Source organism: Gossypium hirsutum, chromosome D05 (genome assembly GCF_007990345.1).
Source record: "Gossypium hirsutum isolate 1008001.06 chromosome D05, Gossypium_hirsutum_v2.1, whole genome shotgun sequence".
Taxonomy (NCBI): Eukaryota; Viridiplantae; Streptophyta; class Magnoliopsida; order Malvales; family Malvaceae; genus Gossypium; species Gossypium hirsutum.
In genome coordinates, this window is record NC_053441.1 from 64,155,443 (window position 1) to 64,172,183 (window position 16,741).

Consider the following 16,741-nt stretch of genomic DNA (forward strand, 5'->3'; position numbering starts at 1 on the left):
TGGTCTAATTGTGGTTTTAGTCCTTATACTAATTTGGTATTTTTTTAATATTAATAATAGGTCCAAATTGATAACACTATTAACTACCATCTTTAAAATATGATGTGTATTTTTTGGTTGATAACTTTCTTATAGTAAGGATAGCCCAAATAACTTTTATACGTAAAAAAATCTTGTCACCATTTTAACAACAGTTAGTAGTGTTATCAATTTACAAATGAACTTTGACCTGATTTGCAATGTGAAATATAAATTTTGATTTGGCTCAATCATGCACATAGAACTTTGATTTTGATCTAGTTGTACACATTTAAAAACAATATAATATGATGCTATATTGATTTTTCTTATATATAATATGATATGATGCTACATTGATAATGATGTCTGCGAGCTTTTAAAAATCGAGTAAAATTAAAATTTCATGTACACAATTGTATATATCAAAATTCATATATCATATTACACATTAGACTAAATCGCATGTGTAATTTTGAGATTTATACTAAAAATTAATTAAAATAAGGCATAAATGAGCAAGTACTAATATGTCAAAATTTATACATTTTTATTTGTTATGGAATAAAAATTAAATATTATGACACAGAAATTAACACTAGGTAATTAATTAAAAACTTTAAAAATATTAACTCTATATCGATTTGATCATGGTTCTTGTTATAAGAATTCTCACTATATATTATTATAAAACTTTTGAACAAATTTATTATCACGAATCAACTCTGATCATGGTGCGCAAAAAAATTTACTTTACAAAAATTGAAAAGTTAATCCATTTACTCTAATTCGTTAGATTTTCTTACTTATAATTTATAAAAATTAAGAAGTTAGTTCAATTGTTGGTAAATATACGAACTTAAACTGCTAGTTTTTATTAATTTGTTGCATGTAAATTATTGAATTGTTGATTTTAAGTCAATGATTTATAGATAAAATTTAACCATGTTAAACAATTAGACCATTTTCTCAATTTTCATAAAATATAAAATACAAATTTAAAAAAAAACTATATTTTAGTTATAATTTTGAATACTATACTACAGTGGCGGAGCCAAGGGGGGTTGGCAGGGGCTGGCCCCCTTAAAATGGAAAAAATTTTATTTAGACCCTTTATAATTTATCAAAATTTAAATTAGTAATGGTAAAATTGTACTTTGGTCCCTCAAAAATAATAAAATTTTGATTGAATCCTTTAAAAATTATAAAGATATAGACTATTAAAATTGTGAAATTGTATTTTTATTATCGTAAAAATATACAATTCAATTCCGCCCCAAAAAAATTTCCGGGCTCTGCCACTGCTATACTAGACGATATATTTAATATGAGTATTATATTTACTTTTATAATCTTAATATATATATATATATACATATCGTGTTTATCTAAACTGTGTTTAATTCTTTAATTGAGTTTGTATCCCAAATCACTCAAACATCTACTCAATTAGAAAATGACTAATAACTCATTCTTTTACAAAATAATAAATATTATTATTATGACATTTTTTATAAAAAAACAATTTGAACCCAAAAAATTACTTACACGTAATGAGATTTGAACTTAAAACACTATATATAATCTTCGATTTTTATTTTTAATTTTTACAAAATATAATCTTTAAAACTTAAACTTTATTATTTCAACCAAAATCCCATTTATTTATTTTTATAAATATATTTCTACATATATAAATGATGAAATGTGGACAAATCTGGTCCATGTTGGAATCAGTATGGTATATGATTTTCTGAAATCTTTTGAGCCTGAAATTCTTTTCATGGTTGTAAATGTTGAATTTTCTTTTTTATGCTTAAAAAATTCCACAAAAACAGGCAATAAGACAATGATGATAGAAAGCATAATTGGAATTTGTGTGATATGTGACCAAATCAGATTTCATACTTTCACACACACACACACTCTCTGATTTCTAATAGAGAAAAAGAGTTTTTATAAAAATTGAAAAAAAAAACTATTTAGTACTTAAATTTAGCTTCGAGATTCAATTTAGTATTTAAGTTTTTTATTCCAGTTCGATATATGAGTTTTACTTTCAATTTGATACTTGAATCAAACGATATATATTTGGGTAAACAAATTTGGGTACTTAATTGAGACAGAAAAAAATTCAAGTACTAAATTGAACATTAAAACTAAAGTCAGGTACTCAAATGAGACAAAAGGAAAACTCAAAGTGTTAAATTGAAAAAAAAACTTAGGTACCAAACTGAATATTGGAGCTAAATTTAAATACTAAATTGAGAAAAAAATTAAATATTAAATTGAACATTGAAATCAAACTCAAGCACTAAATAATTTATTAACTCAAAAAAATGTTTTTTTTATTTCATTGTGCAATAGAGTTCTTGACAGGTGCTCATGGGTCAGGTCGGGTTGGATTTGAGCTTGGCTTAAGCATGATATTAATATACTTTATGTTTGTTCAAGTCTGGCCCGACCTGAAATATGAGCCTAAAATTTTACCCAAACCCGTCCATATTTACATGATATTATTTTATTTTAATATTTTATAATTTTATATATTAATTTTTTTATACAGTCATCTTAATATTATTTTAATGTTTATATTAGAACAATTTTATATATTTAGTATAAGTTTATTTTTTTAATGTGTTATAAATTACATAATATAAAGTATTAAAAAAATTAAAAACGATCCATGCCAGGCCGGGGTCAGGTTTTGAATGTTGAAGCCCGAGTTCGATCCATATTTTAAATGGGTCTAATTTTTTTTTCTAAACCCATTTTTCGGGCCAAATATTTTTATCCAAACCCTTTTAAATTTCAAGCGGATATAACCCGACCCATGAACAGATCTAATTATTTAACAAACCAATAATAATAAATAATTGATGATTAATCAATCAATGCCTCTACCAAGTTCTGGTATGAAAACATAATGGATAACGCGTTAATAATTCTGCACTTGTTTGAACATATATAAATATATGTACAATCATAATCATTCAACATTTGAATTTATATCTCTTATTTTGTTGGCATTCCCCAATTTTGTTGAAGTTTTCATGCTAGACACAATCTGATCCCTTCTTCACATTTAGGGTTGCTAATATTTTGATGATTCGATCAATATCGAATCGATCTGTCTCGAATGAAGAGAAAGTGGATGTGAGGTAAAATGACGTCAACTATTTTTGAGTATAGAGTGATTATAGCAATCGATGAATAATTACTTGTTTTTAAAAGGTTTGAAATATTGGAAACGACTTACAAAATTAAATTGAAGCGGAGTAGTGAAGAATGGGGATGAATGCATTAACATCCATGAAGATGGTAACAGTTTTTAAGACCACACATTTACAGTGGAACAGGGCAGGTGATAGAGTAGAGCATGCCAATTGTGGAGTGATAATGATTTTGGCAATATTCACACTCGTCCCGTTCCATTATCATCTCTATTCACATTACAAATAGAACGAGCAGTCTGTGTAGTTATATCATGCTTATGATTTTTTATACTATATATTTACAAATATTTTGGCATGGTAGTAGTTAATTTTATAAATTAAAAAATGATTAGGATTCAAATCTTCTTGTTCGAAGCAAATTTGATATAAATTAAAAATTTCTAACTATTTGTTTGATGTACAAAACTTTCTTTCGTTCAATAAATATTAGTGTATATATATATAATATTTTAGATCGATATGACAAAGATATTGAATAGATTCAATAACTTACATGCATAATAAGTACAATTATTTTGATAAATTTTATGATTAAATCATTAAAATATTAATCATACCAGGAGCAAAGTCAGAACAATTTTTTAAGGAGGACCGAATGAAATTTTAAATTTTTATAGTCTATATCTTTATAAATTTTAAATAATTAAATTGAAATTTATAATTTTAGAGGGGGTTAAAGTACAATTTTATCTTTACTAATTTAAATTTTTAAAAAATTTTAAAGGGCATAAATATCAATTTTCTATTTCAGGAGGACCCCTACCAACTCCCCTAAATTTTACACCAATATAGAAAATAAAAAATATATAAAATAACTTTAATTTTAGATGGATATAAAAAGGAAATTCCTCTTATATCATTACATGAATGTGAAAACGACTTCAATCATTAATTAATTAAATATTTTGTGCGCGGTCCAATGCATTGTGGGATAGATAAGGTGATGGTCCCACCAATTGTGGACATGGCTGCACCATGATGTCTCCACCGGCTTAGCCATCTTTTTTGGGTCAATGGGTATGGAATTAGTGTCGTGGGTCGTGGCAGCCTTGCAAAATCACTTTACCTTCAACACTCCCAACAATGGCTCCACATTTTTGGTCAACTTGTTGCTTCGACAAAAATGTTTTAGTTAAGGTCCCTCCAAATTTTAACCTATTATATTATTATATTCGTTTTACGATTTATGATCATTGTTCTATGTAGGGTTTGTAATTATTCATCTTAATAAATTTTTCTTTTAAGAGTGTAATATGTTTTATCATTAGTTCAGGCTGGATCTATATAAGGTATTTAGACCAATTCTTCAAGCCTGAGTTTAGCCTAGTCCGAGAACTGAGTTTGCTTTTTTTTTCTCAAGTCTGACTCAATTTAAGAAAGATAAACCTAAACTCGACCTAATCAACCCATATTTGATTTTTTTATGATTGGTTTTTATTTGAATATATATATATATGTATATATACAATACACTAAATGTACTAAAAACCCACACCAGTATTTTCAATGTTATTTTTATTGTTACATGAATTAATATTTTTTTTAATTTTAAAATGTCATAACAGTGGATTTAATGGAAATATTTTAATAGTCATAACAATTGAATCTGAATTTTTAAATCCGAAAAATAGAGGTATTAAATTCTTAAAAATAAAAGAATAGAACTAAATTCCAATGTACCAATTGCATAGAAACTTAAAGCATAATTTAACCTTCAAAATTTCACCTTTTTTTTTTCTTTACATTATAGAAGAATGATTAAATTTCAATTTCAGTCCCTCTATTATGTTCAAATTTGAGATTTAATTCATATACTTTAATTTCTAACATAATTAGGTCTCTATATTTTATAATGTTATTAACTAGTCCAAATAGTTAATACCATTATCTTTTCGATTAATATGTTTTGTGGTTATATATTATTTGAAAGCAAATTTTAGATCCAAAAAGTAGAATGCTAAATTCTTAAAAATAAAATTAGAGGGACTAAATTTCAAATGTATGAAGTATGTAGGACTTAGAATAAATTTAATTTTTAAAATTTTACTAAATAATTTGATACAAACAAATAATCAAATCCAACTCGAAATATAAGTGCATCATACTATAAATATATATAAAAGTTTGGACCTTCCTTGGTTGACATGTGGAACTGGCTCTATTTTTTTTTTTTACATTATATAAAAATGGTCAAATTTCAATTTTAGTCTCTATCCTAAACTCAAATTTAAGATTATATAATAATGGTCAAATTTCAATTTTGATCCCTTTGCTACACACATATTTAAGATTCAATCTTTATATTTCAACTTTTTAATATAATTTGGTACCTCAATTTTTACAATGTCATTGTTTAACCCAATTACTTTATTTTGATTAAAATGTTTATGCAACTTTTAAGAGTTATTAACACTATTAAAATTATTTCTTAATTTCAAGTGTGTTGCAATGCAATTTTTTATTACATAGTGGAGGTGCTCATGGGCCGGGCGGCCCTGCCCGGCCCGGCCCGATGGCCCGCCCGAAATATGGGAGGGTTTGGGTAAAAATATAGGCCCAAAATATGGGCTTGGGCAAAAAAAATGAGGCCCGTTTAGAAAACAGGCCTAGCCTCGGGCACAACTTTTTTGGCCCGAGCCCGGCCCGGCCCGGCCCAATATAATAAATATATTTATTTTTAAATTTTTTTAATTTTAAAATATTTTTAAAATACTTTTTTAATTTTAAAATATTTTAAAAATACTTTTTTAAAAAAATTTTAATTTTAAAATACTTTTTTAAATTTTTTAATTTTTAAAATAAATTTTTGGTATTTTATTAAAAATGGGCCGGGTCGGGCTGGGCCCGGGCTTATGATTTTTTCCCGGGCTAGGCCTGGGCAAAATTTTAGGCCCATATTTTGGGCCGAGCCTAGGACCCGGGCCAAAATTTTTTATGGGCCCGGCCTGAACCCGGCCCATGAGCACCTCTATTACATAGCTATTAAGTGCGTTTTTTTTTAAATTTCAAAATATAATGCCGACAAATATACAAAAGAATTTGATGGGGTTAACAATTAGATTTGAATTCTTAAATTCAAAAAATAGAGGAACTAAATTTCTAAAAATAAAATTATGAATACTATATTTTAAATATAAAAAGAATCGAAAAACTTAAAGTATATGTAAAAGAGAATGTCGATAATGGCAAGAAAAGAGAGAAAAATAGAACACACAGATTTTACGTGAAAAACCATATTCTAATCAAAGTCAAATAGAAGTAATGCAATAAAATACCTTATTCTAATCAACATCAAATAGAGGAAGCATACTTCTATACGGATTTCACTTGTGTAGTCTGTCGACCCCAGCCCAGTATCTTGCTCATTGGGGATCTATTGGATCACATATCTTTAACAGTATATTTTAAATATTCATATATTTATTCTATAATTTGATTTCGAAAATAATTAATACTTTTTTTAAAACATTTATCTCATTAGGTTATTATCATATCCGTTCTTTTTGGTACAACGTCTAGAATTACTTATAACTCATCCCAACCCTTAAATAAAAGAATAATATACTTTAGCACACTCAAACTCACATCTTCCTGCACTGACAACAACACCAATACCAATCGAATTAACACTCAATCGATAAAAAATAATTAATAATTAAGTCAACAAGAAATGTAGGAAGACTAATTTTTATTAAAAAACAAACTTTTTTTTTTCTTTTCATATCATTATATGAAAGCATAAAGATTTCATGTCGACAGTCTGAAAACAAAATCAGTTTTTCACCTATATATATATATAGTATTTATTTTTGGCCTATATAAAAATTCAATAATATTGTATCTATAGCTTAAAAATCAACACAAAATCCCAACATACCAATTATTGCCTTTTATATATCTATAGCTAATATTTTTTAGCGTTTGTATGAATCTGTGTAAAATATTTGTTATTATTTGGAAGATTTCTTGAAAATATTTCTTAAAAGTTGTTTTCGATGAAACAAATACATTTGAGATTTATGATAAAGAGTTTAAATGTAGTGAACTGATTACAAAGTGATGTTACGGTGAAATTATAGTAAATAATGAACCTGAATGACGTTAAGGATTAAACTGTAAACTTTGTGAAATTTATAATTGAAAAAGAGAAGTGATATGCATGAAAATTTGTTATGTGAAACAAAATATTATAATGAAATATTTCATTAAAATGCTTATATGGTGAAAAATAAATTGGATGGCAATAGGGACTAAACTGAGAAATGTACAAAAGTTTAAGTGTGAAACAATTTAATATGTGAATAAGGAAATTATGATAAAATTTTAATGAATGTGTCTATGAGAGGATGAAATATGCATAAAGTATTGTAAAAGTGAAATTGTAAAAAAATATGAAAATTTTATGATGACAATGACTAAATTGTTAAAATTGAGAAAATATGTGGATGAAATAATAGAAGTGAAATACATAGAAATTTGATATGTGAAACAAGATATTGAGATAAATTATGTGATTAAAGTGTAACGAGAAATAAAATTGATTTGATATGTTTAATGATACCCTATGAGGTTAATACACTTATGAAAAGGTCCTTAGACAAGCACTGACCGAGATGCTTTCGTAACGATATGCCATTAGGGAGAGCTCAATCATGATGTTATAGTAGAATGACTTTGTGACTAAACGAGTTTATTATTAATAGGCAAAAAATTGGAACTTAATTACAAATCATTTAAGCTCTAATTACATATATTCAGCTGATCCATTTGCTAACTCGTTGAGACCATAAATGAATTATCGCCGTCCCCAATTAATTGAGCCAAATTAATTATGAAAAATTAGTTCAATAAATTTTTATATAAGTTAGTGACATATCATACATTATCCCATACTACCAAAAGTGGAATACCAACAAGCAAAATAAATAATAATATTCTTATTGTGTGTAGAATAACCTACTAGAAGCATTGGATGAAACCTAACCCAAAAAAATAGAAAAAAAAAACTATAAAATAATAAAAAGTAATTCTAAGAAACTACTGAAAATTGATGGCACAAAATATAAAATAACTTATGAAGTATGTTGAATCACACACGTATACGTATGGAAACTACGAATTTAAAATACAGATGAAGATAATAGACTACATATGTTAAAATAAAAATGTATAAAGTAAATTAAATTTTAATTTTGGTTTTACGGTAAATTTAAATTTTTACCAGTTTAATTAGTATAGGTTCAAATTTCACCATACACGTATTTTAAAATACTCGCGAACAATATAAATAAATTTAAAGACTTTAACTCGTGACACCAATTCAGTTAAAAACTTTATTAATGGAATAAATAGATAAAAACTCGAGCCTCAAATTCAAAACTAAAACTTGGTTTGTTGTTTTACCCCTAAAATGTTCTATGGAATTCAACCAAATCTCCATGGATTTACTGCTTTATATCTGTCACCTAACCTTTTCCTTTTAATCTGCAGTAACCCAGATTAAATTTAAGTATAAACATATTAAAAATTAGAACAATTCACAGGGGCTAATTTAGAAAAAAAAATTAGACATATATTAATTTATGAGGATTAAATATAATTTTTTTATTTTTAAGAGATTAAAGTACAAATTTATTATATAAAAATTTATAATTTAATAATTATTAAAGGGACTGAACTGAAATTTTCCATTTTCTTTTTGGTTTGAGGGTGGAGTCAGGCTCTACCAACCCTTTTACGTTCTCACTTGACAATTGGGACTATAAACAGTAATCAAACTAAAACCCACATTTACGTATCGTAGGACTTAGAAATTCGTACATATAATTGCACGTGATAGGTCTCAAATTTGAATATTTCGAATTTAAAACCTCCATCTTTGTTAATCGTATTAAAATTTAGTTGACAAATTTTGAATAAATGTATGTAATTGATATGTTGGGGATTTTGATGCTAAAATCATAAAGTTTGTATCACAAATGATATCAAGTAAATGCATGTGAAACAGGCCAAAAAAGACTATAGTGATATAATTGGTGGTTTTCGTATGTTTGATTTTCAAATATTTAATAGTATTTTTAAAAAAAAATAGAATCGAAAAACGAGTTTAAATAAAAAAAATTTATTTAAGAGATGAGTCAGATTCAAGTTTTAATATTTAGATTTATAAGGACGAGTTTAGATAAAATTTGATACGTACATAAGGACGAGTTTAGATAAAATTTAATGCTCATATTTTGGGTCGGGTCAAGTTCGAGCTACTATATATAGTATTGATAGGAAAGTAGTTAGTACCGTATCAGTGAACATATTATTTATTTGTTTTTTCATTTTCTAAGCATTATTCATAATTTTAAATTTATTTATTTTTGTATTGATCGGTACCACATATTTCGAATGTTATGAGCGGAATTTACCGAAACGCATCGGTACGAGTAATACAAATTAAAATTTACACCAAATCCAGAATTGTAAATTGTTTTGATTTATTATCAAAGCAAATAATACCGATACAAAATTGACTTCCTAAAATAACATTTTTCTTATCCGAATCTAAATCCGACCCGACCAGAAACTATTTTTATTTATTGTTATCTTAAAAAATAGCCACACAGAACATGAACATGAAATCAGATTAAAATATAGAGTTGGGCTTATTATTCAGATTAAAAAATTGCAATTTTTTCTTTCATAAATGTTTACTTTTTCTTTTTTTATGTCATGTGTGGATTTCTCAAAAACTTTATAATATATATAAAATTTCAAAATTTAATTTTTTTTCATTAATTTTAAGTCAAATATTTTAGTATAAATAAAAGGAATAATTCCAATGCAGAATTGACTTCCTTAATTAATAATTCTAAATTAAATATGACTCAACATAACAATTTTTAGTTAACTGCTATCCGCCTAAATCATTTACATGTGTTAACATACTAAAACTTATTTAATATGTAATTTTTTTTTATAGATTTTGATTATATTTGACATAATACTTAGAACTACCCGTAAGGCTCGATCTGCTCGAAAAATAAAATCTTAAATTCATAATTATATTATATTGTATTATATGGAATTTTGATTACATTGGGTGTGGGGTTTCCATTTAGTCGCTTAAACGACACCGTTGAATATCTTGGTCACCCTCCCCTAATTTCACACCACGAGAAACTACTAGAATCATGTAAACAAATTATAAACTTTCCCATCATTCTTCAAACACATATATTGCTAATAATTTTTTAATTATTACCCTAAAAAATCATAATTAAAATCATATCAAAATTTATATAAACAAGTAATTTCTGGGTACAGTACTGTAGATACATCGAATTTTTAAGGAGAGAATTCGGATTCGAATTATGAAAATGATATTGTTAAGAAGAACAATCACAACCACGGAAAGAGTTAGTTTTGAATGGTGATTTAAATCATGAAAATGATTTTTTTGAGAGGAATAAATAACCATGACTACAGAAAGATCGATTTAATCTTCATGAATGGTAAAACAGATGTGAAACTAAATTCACCGTTAACACCTAAACATTTGAATCGATTATTGATGCGTTATAATAAGTTGAGAAGATTTAAACCCATGACATCAAAATCAGGGGCGAAGTCAAAAAAATGGTTTAAGAGAACTTTGAAGATCAAAATGCAATTTTACCATTATATTAACTTATAATTTCATAAACTTCAAAGTATCTAAATGTGATGTTTACCATTTTTAAGGGCCAAAGTCATAACCTTTTAACTTGTTCACAATAAGGTTCCCACCTTTTCAGTCAAGAAAGACAATCTAAAATCCACTTTTGAACTAAAAAAAGTAATCTGTCACCCATGAGACCCTCTATAAAAGCACAAAATCATTCATTTCAGTCCTCACCTAAAAAATCTATCACCCTTGAAACCTTCTATAAAAGCACAATCATTCATTTCACTCCTCACCCATCAAACCTTAAACATTTTTTTTCAAACAAAGAGAGAGTTCTCTTTCTGTTCTTTGTTTGAAAAACCCTAGTAATGGTGAAAATGGATGGGAATAACTTCATCTTCTTCCTCACTATATGTGTATTGAGTTGGAGAATGGAGTTATTGAAAGCTCAAATGGTGCCGGCGGTGTATGTGTTCGGAGATTCGTTGGTTGATGTCGGGAACAACAATTTTTTACCTGTTTCATTCGCTAAGGCAAATTTTCCACACAACGGTGTTGATTTTCCGACCCGAAAACCGACCGGAAGGTTTTGTAATGGCAAAAATGCTGCTGATTTGCTTGGTAAGTAGCTTCTTTTTGTTACTTTACTAATTAAACTCAATCTTTTAGATTATATATATATATATAAAACTCATGAATGAATGGTAGAAATGGTTGTACGGCTCCAAAGGGATAGAAGAGCTGCTAGTATCGTGCATTGCACCATGAAACTAGGTTTGGGTTAATTTCACCAAACGTCCTCAAACTATTACATGAAACTTAGTTTGATATTTGAACTTTAAAACTTGAGTGAAACTAGAATATTATTTAAGGAGGCTAAAATTGAATACTTTTTTTTTGGGGGGGGGGATAAGGTATATTTTTACCATTATGTTTATTCATAAATTCATAAAATTTTAAAGGGGCTAAAGGGAGAATTTCACCATGTTAATGGGGCAGATAGTCTTGCCTTCGCCCTAGAATTGAATCTTCAAAATATTAGTATTGTATCAATTAAGTCCTTTTCATTCGACTTGGTCATTAGTTTAGGCGTTAAAACCCTGGTCCAGATTCGACATGGAGCATATTTAAAACATGTTGGTCAAACTATAAACACGTATTTATTTACTGTACGGATAGTTTGGATCTGATACATTTTTAAAATGCTCCAGATCATATTTGGGTGGTCATTTAACACTCCAACTAATACTAAACTAATGGAAAGATCTTGTTAATACAAATCTGATACTTTAAGGATTAAATTAAAAAAAATTAAAATTTAAAAACCGATTTAATTATAACCATAATTTAAAGATGTTGGATGCAATTAACCCTTTAAACCTTCCTGTCCAACTTCTGTTGCTAAATTCATGGCATTCACGTTTCTGTCTCTACATTTCCCTTTTTTTTTTCTTTTTTTTTATAAGACAGAAAAATATAGAAATTTCAAATAAATTTAATGCCGACGTTTTGTTTGGGACACATGATAATGATATTAAACACAACGTGACAGAAATAAATTAAAATACGACATTAAAATGATATAAACAGCATAAATACATAAATGTCTTAAAATATTTATTATTATCGTACATAAATACATTTAACATAAATGTAGGAGGACGTGGGTTCGAGTGCGCTGAAGCGCATTACCCTCCTATTTATGAGTTAGGCCAACGCGACTAGCGCGACTCTACTCAAACCCAATCTACACATGGGCAATGAACACCCTTGATCATCAAACTATTACATGGGTTTGATTGTTCTTAGAATTTTTAATTTATAATGCATGCACATAAATAAATTTCTTAGGGGTCGAAATTGAGTCACATATTTTTATAAAAATTAGATTCAATTTTATTATTGTATTTTATTCTTTTTGAGGATTAAATTATAATTTTATAAATTTTGGGATCCAAAAACAATTACTTCATTTTAAGGTTAACTCCCACCTTCTCCGTGTGCATGTACTATTAATATGTTAGGCTTGTTTCGAGAGATACCTTAAGCAATAAAAAAATATATATATAATTATAATTTATTTGCCCAAATAATTAACATCAAATACATTTAATTATAACTATTTTCAGTCAAACAAATAAAATTGTGGAACTTTCTTAAAATAAATAAATGAAGTTGTGGAGAATGAAATCTCATATCTGCACATGTATGTGTTTTAACATTTGATTTGTATGTAATTTTGGGCAGCTGAAAAATTAGGGTTACCAAGTTCACCACCCTATCTTTCTTTGTCAGTCAACAATATTACTTCCCACTTAACCGGTGCTAGCTTCGCCTCGGGCGGTGCCGGAATCTTCAACAGCACCGATCATGTCTTTGTAAGTTGGAAAATCACATATTGATTATTCTTTTTTTTGTTTTGTTCTTTGTTTTTATATATATATATATAAATATTTTTGTTTATGGAACGAATTATTCACCCAAACCTAATGATCTAATGAAATTTGCAAAGATTTGTACAAAAATATTAGGTCTATTAAAAATATGGACCAAACTCATGCTCAAACCTCGTCCTGGTCCGTTTTTAATTTTATAATAAATTATATTATATTATATTATTTTTATATATTATATAATTTATAACACAAATTAAATATAGAAAATACATAATACTATATTGTTACATTAAAAAAAGTTAAGTTATTTATATATAAAATTTTAGTAAATAAAAAAATAAATAAAATGTTTTAATATTAAATTAAAAAATAAATATTTCTTTTAAAATAATAATGAAATATAAAATAGGATCGAGTTAACCAATTACAAATATAAACAAATTTAAATAAATTTTAAATTCATATTTTTGAACAAATATAAATTTTATTAATATCAAAAGTGTTACCTAAATTTTATTAATGTCTACTTGTAAATAATGAACTAATTGGGCCTTTTTATTTGTTCGGCCTAATTTCGTTGTGTTTGCTTACAAAATTATTAAGAATAGCTTGAGCCCACACTGGGCTGTTGAAAACAAAAACTAAAACTGCGGTGAGCGTGGATCGAACACGCGACCTTCAGATCTTCAGTCTGACGCTCTCCCAACTGAGCTATCCCCGCGGACCGATAATTGTTATTTCTAAATTATTTTAATGTGACAGGGTCAAGCAATACCACTGTCAAACCAAGTGGACGATTTCATGTCGCTGAATAAAATCCTCCTGATGAAGCTGGGAAGTTCTGCAGCACAAAATCACACGTCAAAATCTCTGTTCGCTTTTGTTATTGGGAGTAACGATCTCTTCGATTACTTTGGATCTCCAAATCTTAGAAAGCAGAACACCCCACAGCAATATGTAGATTTGATGGTTACCACTCTAAAACAACAACTCATGGTAACTTAACTACTTTCTTAAACCATTTTAAATTTGGATAATTCAAGCTTACCAATTAAATTTTGATTTGAAGCTTAAGCTCAAATATTTTCAAATTACTTGTTTGAGTTATGTTAAGTTTAATTATTTAAGATTTCGATTAGGTGAATTTAAATTTTGAGTTTATACAGTTAACTTGAATTTAGCTAAATTTAAATTCAAGTTAATATAATCTAATTTTCGGGTTTAAGTCAGAACTTACATATCTACCTATATACATGGATTATGTGTGTTATTTTTGTAACTTGATCTTAAGTTTTACTATTTTGGCAGAGACTCTACGCAGTGGGTGCACGGAGATTCTTTTTGGGTGGTGTAGGAGCCATAGGATGCATCCCGGTAGAAAGAGTTAAAAACAAAAGCCATGGATGCAATGCAGAACATAATTTTTGGGCTGTCGAGTACAATGATGGGCTAAAGGCAATGTTAAATGAATTAAAATCCAAGCTTCGAGGCTTCAACTACTCGTTCTTTGATACTTATGGTATCATGCAAACCATCACCCAAAACGCATCTACTTACGGTACTAATTACCACCTTTATTTTTATTTTATTTTATTATTATTTTTTAAATTATCTAGTCTTGCTGTAGATTTAGGAGCAAATTAATATTTTTTTTCCTATAAAAATGAAGAATTTAATCACCGTCCATTTCATTTTGAAATAAATAGGTAAAATTGTAAATGATGATAAAGTTCAATATTAACAAATATTAAATTGTCGTGTTTTAGACTGGAGTTTAAATTATATTAGAGTAATTTCTAAAAATTCACTTTTTACGCATCTAATAAAAATGTTTCAAAAGAATATCATACACTTTTAACATGAGAACAAACCTCCTGAATAATATTTTAATTTTAATTAGTATTGATTGATTAAATATAATTTTAACAAATAATAATAGTAATGTAAGGTTCACGATCTATGTCAGGGTGGGCTAAAATTTAGAATATTTATAATTTTAAGGAAAATGATTAGATTAAGATTTAGGGTTTAAAGAGAGTTTAGGGTTTTAAATTTTTATATAAGAATAGATTTTTTTTAATTTTAGAGTTAAAAATAATAATAAGAGTTAAATTGATTTTTTTGATATATTATATTATTCATGCACTCTAAAAAATATATGATATGTTATGTTATTATTTAATCTCATTTTAAAACAAAACAAGTAATTTTTAACATTCTAATTAACGACCTAAAATTCTACTTATTTGCTTCAAAATTAACTATAGACAAACTAAATAGCTAGTTTTTATAATAAAGAGATTAATTTGCTCTTCAACCTATAGGGCAAGGATCAATTAGGTATTTAACCTCTTTTTTTTTGTCTTAATTGTCTTTTTTTTTGTAAGGAAAAAAAATAAAAGAAGAGAGAAGAGTTTACCCTTTTATTTGCCATTTTTGAGCAGGGTTCAATGAGGTAGAAGCTGCTTGTTGTGGACTTGGTGAATTGAGAGCTATAGTTCCTTGTTTACCGTTTGTAACACAATGCTCCAATAGGACAGACCATATGTTTTGGGACTTGTATCATCCAACCGAGGCAACCACTGGCATTGTTGTGGATACTCTTTTTGATGGTCCGTCTCGATATTGTGTCCCAATCAATGTTCGGCAGCTAGTTTCGGGTTAACTCTGCTTGTTATAAAAATAATATAATATGGGTAAGTGTTAAATAAGAGTATATGTTTAGTACAAATATATAATTGATTATTTATTCTATATAAATGTTGAACACTGATGTTTTTGTTCTTTTGGTAATAAAAATAAAAAAAGATGTATCAATGTAATATTAGGGAAAAAAAAGCATAGCAAATAAATCTTATCCAATGAAATTGTGTTGAACAGAATGCTGTGTTATTTGAAGTAAAAATAAAAATAAAAATACAATGTGATGAAAATGAAATAACCTATCAACTAAAATTGCTTAAGGTGTTCATTGTTTTCTTTATTGGTCTGAGAATACAGGTTGTTTTCACAAAGAACTATGTATGCAATATTTATATTCGGCAAATACTCAGACATGAGTAAAGTATATGATCCTTTATTATATAAAAAATTAACAAAATATATATATTTGTGTATGAAAGTTGACACATATTCATATTTGACATATATGAAGCACAAATACTTGTATAAAGAGAGTGTCAAAGTGTCGGACACAGTTCTGACATGACAAAATACGTGTATCTTTAGATATCTATGTTCGACAAATACTCGAATATGGGTAAAGTGTATGATCCTTAGATATATAAGAACTTAACAAAATACATATACTCATATATGAAAATTGACACATAAGAGCCCATCAAGGGTTTTTTTTTCCTTTTACTTCTAAATTCAGAATATACAATGAGTAACTTTGTTCTAATGGATGTTCAATTGATAAGTATAAATAACTTTTT

General features: G+C 27.3%; 1 protein-coding gene and 1 non-coding gene across 2 annotated transcripts; one reads left to right on the plus strand and one right to left on the minus strand.

Annotated features, from left to right (window-relative positions):
- Positions 1-11,135: 11,135 nt before the first annotated feature.
- Positions 11,136-16,260, plus strand: LOC107932722 (GDSL esterase/lipase At5g55050). The gene is made up of 5 exons (XM_016864810.2): positions 11,136-11,529; positions 13,156-13,286; positions 14,067-14,300; positions 14,613-14,862; positions 15,749-16,260. The coding sequence occupies exons 1-5, from the start codon at positions 11,277-11,279 to the stop codon at positions 15,967-15,969; spliced, it is 1,089 nt and encodes a 362-aa protein (XP_016720299.2). The 5' UTR covers positions 11,136-11,276; the 3' UTR covers positions 15,970-16,260.
- TRNAF-GAA (transfer RNA phenylalanine (anticodon GAA)) lies at positions 13,953-14,025 on the minus strand. Its single transcript has one exon. It is a non-coding gene; the product is annotated as a tRNA-Phe (tRNA).
- Positions 16,261-16,741: the final 481 nt, after the last annotated feature.